The sequence below is a fragment of the Drosophila takahashii genome, chromosome 2R, assembly GCF_030179915.1.
Source record: "Drosophila takahashii strain IR98-3 E-12201 chromosome 2R, DtakHiC1v2, whole genome shotgun sequence".
NCBI lineage: Eukaryota > Metazoa > Arthropoda > Insecta > Diptera > Drosophilidae > Drosophila > Drosophila takahashii.
Window position 1 is genome coordinate 42,091,376 of NC_091679.1, and position 15,032 is coordinate 42,106,407.

Here is a 15,032-nt window from a genome sequence, read left to right on the forward strand (position 1 = left end):
TCGGCATGTATTTGTATCTGTATCTGAATCCGAACCCGAATCTGAATCCGAATCCGTAGCAGACGCAAGCTGCCCACATTGAAAAGGCCGCTGCAGCGGAGAGAACAACGCCGATAAATGTGTTGTTAATGATGTTTTCAAGATGCTGCGGTGGGCGTTTTGGGATGAGAAAGAGATGTCATTTGCCGATAATATCTTCTATAAATACGAAGATCTTTGGTGATGGAATGGTAAATAATATTTTTAACGTTTATAAGTTGGCGGTTCACTAGCGTTGTATAGGAGCTATTATTGCAATACTTTGTATAAAAGAATTTGGAGTTCTATAAATAATAAAGATAATAAAATTTGATATCGTTAATATTATTTTACATTTTTATAAAATTAATATAAATATATAAATATTTAAATATATATAAATATAATATATAAATTAATTTAATATAAACTCCCCAAGATTTATTCAACACTAATTTCTTAATCATAATATCACCCCTTATTAAATTACATAGATATTTCGGTAATGATTGGCACATTCGAATTTCCGTGACCGTAAATCGTGTATTATCTCTATTATTAGTAAACATATCTCATTATTTGTTTTATCCATGTTTACCGCTCCTTCAGTTCGCCATTGTAAGACTGTAATTCATTATGCATAATTTGCAGACCCGACCAGACCAAAAAAAAACCTTTCACTTGCCCCGGAGCTCCATTACCGATCTTTGTTTCTCTTTCGGGTCACCGACAAAAACTCCAATTTGAAATCGTTTATAAATAGTAAACTCACACAAATACCAAGGGACTTCTAATAATAAGCCAGATGGAAGGGGATATCCACTATATAGTGGATGGAGCCAAATTCATTGCGGGGGCGTTTCTCGATCTGGTCGGGTTCGCTCTTTCTCTTTCCCCATTTTATATGGCTTTCACATGCTGCCCGGTTCTCCTTCGACTTCATTTCTCGTTCTTGCAATCGCTTACATTCACTTTTTATTACAATTAACCTACACAGTGCCTACAAAGTGTGTGTGTGCGAGGGGTTTTCCTCAGTTTTCCTCGGTTTTAATTGCCATGTGGGGGGTGTTGGAAAATCATATCTCTCGCTGCCAAAAATCCAAAGAACGAAACAAATTTATGACATAGAAATGTCAAGACTTCTGCCAGTGTGTGCGTTACATTTTTCTATTTCTAGAACCGCTGGGCTGCATTCGATAATATATAGCCATACCGTTATGGATGGGATGCATTTACGTAAATGATTTAGAACATATCGAACGCATTTTGAAGGTGACTTTGACAGAGCGAGCAAAGTTCCAATTCACTAAGTTCACCTATTTCTGTCCTCAGGCCCAAATGGAAACTGCAACCAAGAACATTAAATATAATGGCTATAAGACAAACTAATGCATAAGTGCCGACATAAAAAATGTTAACCTATTTCTGTGTAAAAATAGCAGAAAAACGTTTTCCTACAAAATTTGGCATTGAGTAATAGTGAAGGGAATACTTTTCATTTAAGGCAACCAATCACAACACAATCTTTTTCATTTAAAAAATAGATTTAAAATTTAATATCGTGATAAAATAGTTTAAATTACTTAATGGAATATTTAAAAAAATTATTTTATACGTTGGTGATAAAATCGAAGATTAAATCAAAAATATTTCCCCTATTTATAGCATCATCACTTCGTTTTATAAAAGCTGAGGAATAAGAAATTGTATTTCGTAAATTATAATGCAAAGAAATGTAATAATAATAAAACAGACAAATTTGGTGAAATCATATATTAATTAATTTAATAGTAATTAAGATCTCAACACTTCCAAAATGCTAACAGGCGAATAATAAAGCAAACACATGGGGCCAATTAAAAACACAAATTGATGCAATTAATATAAAGCGTCAGCACTTCAATGTATTAAAATCTTATATTTGGCCAACTTATTATCAGGTTAAAAACAGGCTGTTTTAAGCAATAAAAAAAAAATAAAAATTATATACACAGAAAATATAATATTATTCTGATGATGATCAATGAAATGATACTTAAAGCTAAATAAAGTTTTTTGATATTTTACATAAATCTAACTACTTAAAATTTGATTTATTTTGTGCCTTAGAATGCCACCAAACTTCATTATCAGGTTTCTTGTATCAACTTAGTCACCGATATGCGAAAATAAACCACAGTTTAGTTGCCAGGCTATTTTATAGTCTATAGTCCGCAACCTACGCCAAAAAGCTTAAGTCTGTCTACTTTTGGCCAGTTAACCTTTTAGTTGATTGTCAACTCGACTCGCCTTTATTGAACTCGGCTAACCACCCACCACCCTCTTGAAAACCCCCTTAAAAACCACCTCAAAATCACTCGAATTCTCTTTTTCCTACGCTCTTTCTTAATCTCTCTTAAAGAAAATACTCAAGAGGCAGAAACTCCAGTTAAAATAATCCAATAAGCGAGCAAGAGAGCACCGCAGAGTGAGACAGCATGAATCGTTGCCGCAGTGCGAGCGAGCGAGAGGCAGCGAAAATGAGTAAGCAGAGAGAGCGGAGAGAGCACCCATTTCGCCCTCTCTTCTTAGCCGCTTGTCGAATTGGAATTGTCAGAAAAATATTTTTGTTTGTGAGTTGCTCTCTTACGTTTTGGTAGAATCTTTTATTTTTACTTCTAATGTTTATAAAATTATTCAAAGTAGTTCTTCAAAATTTTTTAAAAATTTTTCTTATTTTAACAAAGAAATTGTATTTTTAGTTTTATTTTTATTCCAAAACATTACGAGTATCTGTGGATAAATTCACTCAAACTCGGTGGTGTCGCTCAAGAGCAACCGGTGAGAGACTCTGAGACATGAGAGAATTCCGAGTCAATTGGAATCGTCGGAAATATTTTGCTTTCAGTTTCACAGTCACAGTTTTTCAAATTTTTTCGATGGAAGCGGTTCTGTTAGCGGAAAAGTGAAAATAGAGTTGCAGAGCCTGCCTGAAGAACTGAAAGAAGAAAACCCCTCGAAGAAAATAGCAGCTCTCAGCTAAAAAGTCACCAATATTTCTGCCCAGTCACCGCAAATTGAAATCAATTTTCGTCATAAAATATTTTTGGCAACAACTCTAGAAACGCGGAAATATTTGTCAAATTGAAAGAAAATATTACAAAAAAGAAAAACAACAACGCGAGTGCACGTGTGTGTGTTGGGTGCCGAATAAAACAGTGTGTGTGTTTGGCCTGTCTGTGTGTGACAGATAAAAAAAAGGAGGAAAAAAAGAAGTTGTCGAAAGTCGTGCAAGAAAATTGAAGAAAAATAGTGCAAGCGCTGCAGGGAAATTGTCCGGAAAAATCGCAAAATCCATTGTTTTTTGCCGGCATCTTAATGACGTCACGTCGAGCCGCAAACAACAGCAACAACTTCTGCAACAACGCGCGTGTTTAGTTACACACACATCGGAAAAAAAGGTTAAAAATACATTTTCAATTCACCATCTCGGCGTAAAAGTAAAACAATAAACAAATACAAGAAAAAACAGCAGCCGCTTTTTTTCCCCCAACAAGCAACAACAAAAATTTCAACAACTTCAACTTTGCCAGCAACAACTACAACAGCAACAACAAGTCAGCTGGACAACCGAAGGTGTTTATACTTAAAAAACAAAAAAAGATCGTTGTTTTTTTTTTCACTCTTCTCCTCTGTTTTGGTTATTTTGTTTTCTCTCTTTTACGCCTCCGTCTTGAGTTTAAGTTCTTTTTTTATCGGTTCCTTTCCTTCGCCTCTTCTTCCACATTCTGTGGTCTGTTTGTTTTTGTTGTCGAATTTTCGGTGGTGCCAAGTGAAAAGCCGGAAATTTAATGGTAGGGAAAACTAAGTAACTATTATAGGGAAAGTTATTCAAAAAGAATCTGTTTGAAAAAGAAAATTGGCAGAAAATTCCATGAAAAAATCGTAGAAATCATCGGTTCTAAATTACAGTCAAAAAAATCACATAATATCAAATGCAGTTACTAACTTTTAGTATGGTTATCCAATACTGTTATTAAAGGTCCCTAAACATCGATATTACATCGATATTACAGAGATGGTTTGATGTAAAGTTCCCAAAAAATAAATTTCTTTTTGTACCACCTCTAGTTTTACCTCCTTTAATTTGTGCCTAAAATAAAGTAAAAGAGTAAAGACTTCTAGTAACATGTTAGTATTAACCAGAAAAATGTAAATTCTATAGGACTAACAGGTATAGAATAAATACTTTACCTGATACATTTGGCAATTCATTTTGCTATACTTTAAATAATCTCGGAAAATATTTGTGTTTGACACTGCCACTAAAATAAATATTCTGCCTTAATAAATTTATTAAACCCCTCAAAAAGCTTCATTTCAATTATAAAAACGAACTTAATCCGTTAAAATAATGTACATATCTCGTTCATTTGGCTCGCTGAAAAGCCTAATGACCGAAAATCAAATTGAAATTGAGGCTAATGAACTGTGAAATAATAATTAAAATTCAACAAATTGGAAACCAAATTTGTCAGAGTGAAAAGCGGGAATGAATGGTTATTCCACACTATTGGGCAGAAAATGCTATAAATATATCCATATTATTCGGGCAAGAGCCCTAACAACTTAACATGAATATGTTTTATGTGTGCAGTTAATTAACTCAAAAATACAGTAAATACGGCGACAAATCGTGTTCAAATGTAATGCAAATTTAGCAATATTTATTCTAAAGCCGGGCAAGGCCTAGGCCATAAAAAATAAACAGATCTGAGCCAAGCGATTTTTAAACAGTGCGTTTCAGCACTATTAGGCAGTTGTAAAAAGCGCACGTGACAATAAATAAAAGGGCGCCTGAAAATGGCCAATAACAAAATTAATGGCCTAACGAAATTGTTTTGCAAGCTTAAGCTTAATTATAATGGCTTTAGACACCCGAACAGAAAACAGACATGATTCTTAAATTTAATGTGATTATTTTGTTAAACGAAACTAATTTCATTACCGGATTTATTCTGTCACTGCTACAATTGTTTGAAATCGATTTTATTTGAAACTCGAGCCTCGAAACGCACTGTACAATCGCACATGCGAACACATAGATTTTATTTTTAACGAAAAGTCACGTTTTTTATGTGGTTCTCGGCCCAAAAGCGACGCCCCTTGCTCTTGCCAAGTCGTAACCATTAAATTTATGTTTATTTCGGTCCGGGCTTCGGTTTCAGTTGCGAAAAGATTGTTATTATAATTTTTCCGATTTGTTTCGTTTTCCTCCGGTCGAGATATGCAAATTGAATTAGCTCTGCCCGCTGGCGACTAGAAAATAAAAAGCAAAAGTTTGACACATTTTCGTTTCTTTTTTTCGTAAACCCATCATATCATCATCGACAAAAGTGTCAAAAATGTCTTGGTGCAAAAATATGAGTCAAAGAAATCGTTTGGAAAATGCCAAAATGAATTGTTATTTCTGCCCATTTGTTCAATACACTCTGACAAGTCATTCACTTTTTCTCCTCCCGTCTCCACTCGAAAAATCAAACTCGAACCAAAACTAAAAACGCCACGAATGGCAGAAGACGACGGTTTTTGGAAGGGGATTGTTGGGATGAAAACTTGAGGACTTTTGGCATGACTAATCGATTCGATTTTTCGCCAAAAGTCATGCCGCAGTACAAAAAGAAAAAAAACGTCGCTGGGAGAAATATTTATGTGTTTGACTTGTAGTACGAGTGTTTTGTGCTTTAAGCTCTTCTCAATAGGTCGTAAATATCGATAGGAACACCCTCTTTCGGTTGTCGAAAGTGTGGAAATGTATGGATGGATGTATGTAGTTGTTTGTTTGTTCGGCTCGCGATTTAAGTTTTGATGCGAGATGACAGCACTCGAAAAGGTGTCAGAGTTCAGACGAAAGGTATGAAAAGGTCTACTATTAAAAATGCCTGAAAACTGAAAACAAAGCGAGTGGCTTTATGAGTAGAAACCTATTATTAGCAGTGTTTTTTCTGACTTTTAACTTTAACTTCTGCTATATTAGCAGTGCTAATTCATTGATTTTTTTTACTTAATTTGATAAAAATAATTTAGAAATCTCGAAAGCAGGAACTAGATCCAAAAACCCACTCAAAAATGGCAAACTTTTCCTTTAATACAGGAAAAACGTATTGAAAATTCCATATCTGAAATATCACTTTTCCTGGGATTCTGGTTTATATCTCTTTAGGATTCTTTTTTTTGCATTCAAATAAACGTTTCCTTTTCAAAGATTTTCAGATCGTAGTTTTGTTTGGCCATTTCCTCACTCGTTCTTTCTAGTTTTCATCTTTTTTGATATTTTGAAACATGTGCTCATGTCTTTTTTTTCCTTCTAAAAATATCAAAAACTTTTTCTTCGCCAGCGTTTTTGTTTTTGGCTTTTTCAATAAGCGCAGAGCAGCTGCGACGTCGACGTCGACTGAGAGGCAGCAAACAAGTCGAAAAGAAAGAAGAAAACACAAAACAAATATCTATATGTGGTGTATCTGGTTGGGAGAATCGTACGAATAGGGTGACTCAGTCTAGCTGGAGTAAGGCATTTCAAAGATACTTTTTTCTAAAATTGTTGTACGTATCTTTAAAATTCGATTTTTTTTCTTTAGTTTTATTGTGTTTACTATGAAGCATTTACTCTGATATCTTTAAATGTTTTATTTAAAAGAAAGATATAAACAACAATTTTGTACCTTGTTAATATTTTATCTTAAACCATAAGTACATATAAACTTTCTCGAATAGTTGGCAATATTAAACCCAAAATTACCATTATTTATTTCACACCCAATTGGCGGTTTTATGCAGCTTCCTCAATTATGTAGTTGGCACACCCTAACATAATTCTCTTAGCACATGCCAAAACACAACAACCACACGGAGAGTCGAAAAAGAAATTTTGAACGTGTTTCGTCGGTTGTTGGTGTTGTACCTCCGAGTATTCGAGTAGCCGAGTATCTCAGCATCTCCCATAACAAGCGACAGCTGCCGCACATTTTGGATGTATCTTTTGGATGTATCTGCAGCTGTGCATCCACCGGTCCCCCCAAAAATCCACTCCCCACCTTGTTTTTTTTTTGGCAGCATTTTTGGAACGTCGCTCGGTTGCAGTACGAAAATAAGTTCCTTTTTGTGGCCAAGAGACAAAGTTTCGCCGCTTTTGCATAATGCTGAAATATAACGTCAACGGCATCTCGCCATCATCTTTAACCCTTGACTGGCCCTTGGGCCAACGCACAATTGAGATCAATTGGAGGCAGAATTGATTGTTTAACCTTTCGCATGAGTAAAGGAGAGCGAGTGAGTGGGAATGTCGAGGCGTGTCTGCAATGTGATTATGAGTACACAAATTAGTTCAAAGATTAACTCGGTTTTCATTTCTGTGTTTTGAGGAATTTTTGAATTTTATAAATATTATTCTCTCACTTTGGTTCGTCTATTTTCGGGGTTCCTCATCAACGCGATACGAAAATATAAACATAAATAAGATTTGCCAGCGAAATTAATTGGGCACAGAAAAATCTATGAAAATTTGTTGAGCATTTAGTTTTGGGTGTTCGGACTTTTCGACTTTTCTGCGCTCTCTCGTATTTTTTTAAGATAAGCCAAATGTTATGAATATGCCAAAAAATAGTATATGAGCGCGATAGAGCGCCGTCGCTCTCATTTATGAATTTTGTTTTTGATTTCCCCCATTCGCTTTTATTTTTCGGCCTCTTCTTTCGCTCCGCTTTTGTGTGTATAAAGCTATATATACCTATATATACGTATATAGCTTTCCGACCTCTGACGTAATTACTGATGATCGCGTTTTACGTCTAAGAAATTGATTTGCTTGTGTGAACGAAAATTTAAATATGAATTCGGTAGATAGAGAAACGTGACAATGAATTTTGAATTTGATTTTGAATAAGAGGAGATCAGGTGGAATTTAATGGAGGCTGAAAGATCTGGGGACTGGGGCAAGGTTTTTAAAAGAAAACGAAAGTTTTTTAATGAAATTTTACGGGTTTTCTTCAAAACAATTAACAAAGTTTAAGTACAGTTTTTTTTTTGGTGATAAATGAATGTAAAAACCTAGTTTTATAATTTTCTTATACATAAAATCTAAAATATCTGTATTTTTCAAAAACCCCACATTTCCGCTTTGATATCTGATCGCTGTTCCCTATCGAATCCATTTATTTACGCTTTCGGCACGCTTTGTTTCCTTCTGCTTTCCCATTAGTCATATCCATAGGACCATATATAGATCGATCCGCAGATCTTTTCAGCACCTATTCAAAAGCTCAGTTAAATTATATACCCACACCAAATAAGGAAAAACCCAATATCTAGTGAATGCATTTCTTTTATCTGAACACCAACTTTCGAAAGAGATTTCACACAAGAAAAAAACGCTAATAGCTGTCAATGAAATCACTCAACGGTGTGTCGCCCAAAGTCTAAGAAACTTATAATAATAAACATTGGCTGCCCACGCTTCGTGTACTGCCAAATTAATTAGCCAAGTCAGATGGATGACAATGGGAATTAATTAGGCAAGTCAAAACTCCATTTATGGAGCAGTTTTGGCTGGAAGAATAAAATAGAGCCGTCGAGGTTTTTTTCTCGACCCACCTGAATGACATAAGCCAAAGCGAACCGATCGTTTAACCACTTGCCATTTATGGCTGACATTTAAGTCGTACCATCTTTTGATGGCTTTTTGCCATGGTTCGTTTGGATTTTAGGTGGGAAAGTTTCCTGCTGCCAAACGCAAGTGCATTTTGTTTTTAGAATTTTGTTATACTATTCTCTTAATCAGTTGTCGTTTTAGTGACTAGGTTATATTTTACCTCTTCTTTTTTTGTTGTAAAAAAAGGCGTATGTATATTTTAGGTTCACCCTCTTTTATCTAATCTCGCATATTGATAGCAGCCGTCGAACGAGGTTTCCTCGCAAACTCACCCGGTTTTCACCCATTTCTTTCACTTTTTTTTATGAGCGCATCGTTAAATATATGTGTCATACCTTTGGGGTGGGCCCTGGGTTTTCTGCGGCGCCTCGGAGGAGCATTGTATAATGTTGCAGAGAGCGCGGTTAGTGACCGATGTTTTGCTACGGCTTCGCTTGCGTAAATGTTTCTTTAAATGCATTAACTTGTCGCCCGCGGGGTGAGTGGTTTTTTGCTGTTTTATTTGAGCCTCTGAGGTATTTTTGCAGCAACTTGTGTATGGCTTTAGTCATAACTTGCGCTCCAGTTGATATATTCGTTCCGTACAAGTCGCATATCTAAAAAAAAGAGTATAAAAAGTATATGGCAAATACAAAATATACAATGCGCTTTCACAGCCAACTGTGAACTGCAGCGTTCTATTTGTTGGGTTTGTCGCCTTATCAGCGGAACGCTCTCGATTTGGTTCCGTATGTATGGGGGCTCTACGTAATATATGGGGCTTGTGTGTTGGATAAGTTATTAAGAACGACGGATAATTGATTGGTGCGGCATGAGTAGATAGAAGAGGTAACCGATTGGCAACCAGTTTCAAATTAAATTTCAAAATCTAGCCATAAATTATGTTCAAGTTAATTTGATTTTTTGTTTCACTACTTTTAATGACCAGATTTAAGCACGATAATCTAATCGTTTTAATTATCAAATAACTACGAAGTTTTCACTTTTCAGGCAATAAATATTTATTGAAACCATTCAGTAATAAAAAATGAAATATAATATATGAAATATAATTTGCAGAGGAATTTAAAGTATTTTCCCCTTATCAACAGGGCAACCAATCACTTTTATAACGATTTGAAGTTCAAGATAAAACTATTGGAATCAGAATATAATTTTATCAAGAGATTGTTAAACACAAAAGATGAAAGTATTTTCCCCAGGGCATTGTTATTTCCTCAAAATTCCCAGTTCTTTAGGAGAAAAAAAACCCATAAGTATGATATTGTAGCCCGCAGTTCAAGATGCAATTAGGATTGCCCCAAAAATTCTGCGGGTAGCACAGCTGGTTTCAGTTGACTCAGCTTACATAAACATAAGGTTCAAGTCTTATGTGAAATGCGAATGTGAACCAATATTTAGTGGACTTGCGTTAACAGCTTCGGAAATTAACAGTTTTTCAATCTTCACTCTCTCCCTTTGCTTGGTTTCTCCGGTTCTCAAAGTGTGTGTTTCTTCTTCTTTTAATTTCGGCAAGTTTAACCTTCAAAACACTTTTTGATACGAGACCGAAAAACCACAAAAAAAAACGAAAAGAAAACAAAACCTACGGACAAAACTTGTTGAACTTGTTTGTCTTTGGGGTCTGGGTCTACATCAATTTGCATCGTTTTTTGTTCGTCAGATTTATAAGGTTTTTTTGTTGTATTCTCTCTTAATGATTTTTTAATAACCGAAAACCGATGCGAGATGCGAGTGTCCTTAGATCTCAGAGAGACCAGCGTCTGAAGGTTGATTGTAGGTCGACGGATGCACCGATCTGCTTATTATATATAACATATCTACAGAGGCAGGAGAACCTTCGATTATTCTTGGCCCAATTTCACGTCTAAACACTATTGGGAAGTTTATTTTCGTGCAGCATTTTCCACACCCGCTTCTGGCCATAAATTTTTGTACTGCGTCAATGACACGGCTGCTAATTTCTGGCGCTGTTTCGATTTCAGTATTTGTATCTGCATCTGTATCTGTATAATGTCTTCTGTATATTCCACATAGCCTGATCCACAGCCACGTCCGCTTGTGTGGGCGTCCCGTCTGTTTCACTTGCGTGTTCTTTTTCCCGTGCTCGGTTTTTCTGCGTTTTTTTTTTTCGTTTTAGCCGAAAAAGTTTTCAAGAATTATTTGAATACATGCCATAAACATTAGCCCACACACACACACCACACACATGGGGGCTTCAATTTCTCAGCTCATAAATTAAGTCACAATTTATATCTTTGGAAATCAAGTTAAAATACGGAAAAGCAATTTGCAGCTGACATCATGCGGACATATCCACAAATCCATATACTAACAAAAACTAGATAGAATACAGCCAGAGTGTGTGTGTGTGTACTCTATAAAGTTTATTAATTGTCTTCGCTGGTATCTTTCCAAATTGACTTGGCTGAGATAATTTACTGTCGGTGTGTCGGTGCGATATCTTTCGAAATGCCAAAATACTAGATAGGGAATTTTAAGTATTTGGTAGAATGCTAATTGAATTGTAGAATATGTGGATTTATTTCTTAAAGTATTTATTTCTAAAATATAATTAAAATGATTTTATAAAAACTACTTTTTCTTATTGAGTAAAATTTTTCTTTATAAAATCGAAATTAAATTTTTTTTTAAATCGATTTCGTACAAAATTTGCCGTGTAATAATATTAGCCAAGTTACATGGGTTTTTTTGATGACATTTAGTAAACTATGGTCAGTTCAGTTGAAATTCAATTGCAAAATTAGTTCGTCACTCCCAATGAATTTCTTCACAGGCCCAACCCCTCGAAAAATTAAACAAAAACAAGAAGCGCAAAAGAGAGCTTTAATAGATTTCCTTTTCGAAACACTTTGATTCATATGCCGCTGCCGACCGATAAGATAAGATTAAAGACACACGGACACACACCAAAGCAAACACGATTACAGCAACAAAAAACAGCAACAACAATTGCAACAGGCAGGCAAATAGAGATAAAAACAAATCAAACAAAATACAATGCAAGGGGAAGGCAGGCAAACAAACACAAAACTCAAATGCTAATAACAACAAAATATAAATATCATCAAACTGTGTGCCGTCATCGATGATTGAATCACTAATAGATTTTCGAAATTTATTTTCTACTCTCTATCTTAAATAACAGTTTCCTCATGCATTTCTCCTTTTATTACCATATATATAATATATAATTTTTTTACAGTCTTTGATTAATCGAAATAAAGATAAAATAAAATATTTCCATTAAGCCGGTAAGTGCGTTAAACAATTTATTTCATTGCTATAAAAAGTAAATACGAATACGACTCTCTCTCTAAGGCGGTGTCTCTCTCTTAAATGTTGCTTAGCTAAAAATGATATACCTATATTACGTCTAAAATTGCTAAAACACCGCTGGGTTGGGCCTGGAGATGGTATCTCTGCGACTATTAGTGCACTTTAGTTGATAATATTTATATTCGTAGTGTTATTTTTATTTTCGGTCTATGTGCATTGCGCTGAATTGCCTTAGGGGCTAGGCTTAATTTGGCTATTTGGCATTTTGGCTACGGCTCTTGGCTCTTGGCTGATTTGGAAATCCCGCGACCCCTCCAGAAAGCTGCAAACTGGATGCTCACGCTCTACATATACAAACTACTATATACATACAACCAGATATCTATTTGTGTATATCTGGTGAACTATTTTTAGTGACTATATCATAAGTTGTATGAAACGAGAACTTTTATTTTGCACACCATTCGCTCATTTAGTCTAGGAAAATATATCGCAAAAATCTATATTAAATGCTCTCCATTGTGAAATGGTTATGTCTGTCGATTGTCTTTTGTTTAACTTATCATTTGAGCATTGCATTCTGCATAAACGAACCATAACACCAACGATTTGCGCATTACTAACCCCTAAAAACCAAAGAATCCAAAACATGATCAGTTTCCTCATCACACATTTATACTTAGAATCGCTCTGTCTCTCTCTATCTTTCTCTATGACTATCTGTCTCTGTCCCTCGCCATTTCTATTTATCTTTCTTGGAATTTTAACCAAGTCGGTATGATCCTAAAGTTCTATTTCTCTCTTTTACTCTCATTTCAGATAATGTAAAATCAGCTTACACACTGAAAAACAAGCAGTAAAATAATAAATACAAAAATTAACAGCTGCGTCTATCTATAGATATATATACACACACACATCTATATATTTAAATAAGCGTTCGATTTGAATCAAAATTATAGCCCAAGCTATCAGCTATATCCCCACAAGCTTTGTACTCTCCACAAAAAAAAAAACGCTAACGAACAAAATCGATAAAAGAAACCAACTGAAATCATACCACATCTGCCATAGATCTATATGCTATATACATATACTATATAGGTGCTGATCTGTGCTCTTGAGTTTAGTGTTTTTTGTGTGTGCGTGTCGCGAGAGAAGCAGAAAAAAGCGTAAAAATAAATACTTTCTCTAGTCGCTAGGCTAAACTCTATATAAACTCCAGCTAACCCAAATCCGTAAACACAGCAAATAGCTATATATCTATAATCCCAAAACAAAAACAAGAACACGATGGCCAACGTTGTCAATATGAACAGCCTGCTCAACGGCAAGGATTCCCGCTGGCTGCAGTTGGAGGTCTGTCGCGAGTTTCAGCGCAACAAATGTTCGCGCCAGGACACCGAGTGCAAGTTCGCCCATCCTCCGGCCAACGTGGAGGTCCAGAACGGCAAGGTCACCGCCTGCTACGACAGCATCAAGGTCAGTATCAACCTAACTAGTACCCAACCACCCACTCAACTCCCAAAACTCCCCCTCTATTGCTTCGTGTGTGACTCGTAGACTGTAAGCTTTAAGACTTATGATTTCTCATCCCAAAAAAAAAAATCTTTATGATCTTAAACCAATACCGAAAACCCCCATTTTAGGGCCTCAACGAAAACTGATCTTGTCTCGCTTTTGTTGTTTGTGCTTTTGTGCTTTTATAAACTCCATTTTCGTTTTTGGTATCTCTGTGCTTCTATATACTTAAAACATATATCTTAAATACACACTATATTTAGTGGCTGTCTCTCTCTAAGTGCCTACCAAATAAAATATATCAAATAAATGCAGCTGCAGCTTGAGGCCGAGCTGAGCTTGAGAACTGTGTGCGTGAGTGTTGTGCTTGAGGCTTGAGTCTTGGGTCCCGAGTAGAAGGCTTTGGCTTTTGGCTTACAAATAAGAGAGTTCCACCACCCATCGAAACCTAAAACCTTATAAAATCCCTAAAACGTAGAGAAAAACGCAGTCAAAGCAGAGAAAAATATCGATATTTTCGATATTTTCATAATATTGTTCGATAATATCGATGTTTTCAATTAGAAAATCAAACATCAATAAATATCGAAAACTCGATTAATTAATTGGTTTAAATTAAATAAAAATAAGCAAAAATTTATATGGCCTTTTCTCTATGTAAGCTATAAATACCAAATAAAAAATGTTCTCTATAAATAAAACTAAATAACTAAAATCGTTTGTCACCGATTCGAGTGATTTTTAGGCCACGCAACTCTTAGAAATGGACAACTTCAAGGTAAAGCTCTAATAATTCAATTTTTAAGTTAAGATTTTAGCTTTAAGAACACCCCCTGCCGATTCTATTGATCACTTCGTTAATATCTGGCCTTTTGTAACCTGAAACTGACACAAACAACCTGCCGAAGGGTAGATAAAATCAAAGGCAAAGAGGTTTCCATTTTCCACTGATTTTTTTACGGCAAATTAGCAGGGTGGGCGAAACAGAAAAGAACAAAAAAAAGGGTGAAAGCAGCTCTTTTTTGTTTTTTAAACACAGGACAATGCCGAAACAAGAGAGCTGGGGAAAAAATTAAGTTGCCCGTTTTGGTGTTTTCTTTATTAAGCTTTTTGTTTTAGCCCCGCAAAACAAAGAACAAACAACTGCCAAAGAATGGCAACATAAAGTGGAGTATTTTATGTATAGTATATAATGCTGACAAAATGCCATCATCATCAGCAGCAGGCAGGAGTAAAAGTAGCGGTGGCACGGCATCACCATCAAAATTTGTGACAGCATAAAAAATTACGTTTTGAAAATTCCCGTTGCCGCTTTTTAGGCGTCGCTGGCAGCCTGTTTGGCCAACGGTCCTTTTGTTATTCCAACAAAACCCAAAGCGGGCGACTCAGTCCTTAAAGTTGGCCATAGTTCGTCCTTTTTCCCCCCCCATACCATTTTATTCTCTCGCTCTTGAGTCGTCGAGTGTGCAAACAATAGTTAAAACTGATGTTTGTAAGTAGCTCGTTG

General features: G+C 35.6%; 1 protein-coding gene across 28 annotated transcripts in view; it reads left to right on the forward strand.

Annotated features, from left to right (window-relative positions):
• The first annotated feature begins 2,908 nt into the window (after positions 1–2,908).
• mbl (muscleblind) overlaps positions 2,909–15,032 on the forward strand; it is a 128,271-nt gene continuing 116,147 nt past the window's right edge. For 12 of the 28 annotated variants that reach the window (XM_070213427.1, XM_070213430.1, XM_070213429.1 and 9 more), the window contains exons 1-2: positions 2,910–3,633; positions 12,824–13,486. In XM_070213427.1, coding sequence (XP_070069528.1) covers positions 13,298–13,486 — 189 coding nt within the window. In that variant the 5' untranslated portion in view covers positions 2,910–3,633; positions 12,824–13,297. Of the gene's footprint in view, positions 3,634–12,823; positions 13,487–15,032 lie in introns of all 28 variants that reach the window. The other 16 variants (XR_001769989.3, XR_011418035.1, XM_070213434.1 and 13 more) reach the window with 5 other exon arrangements.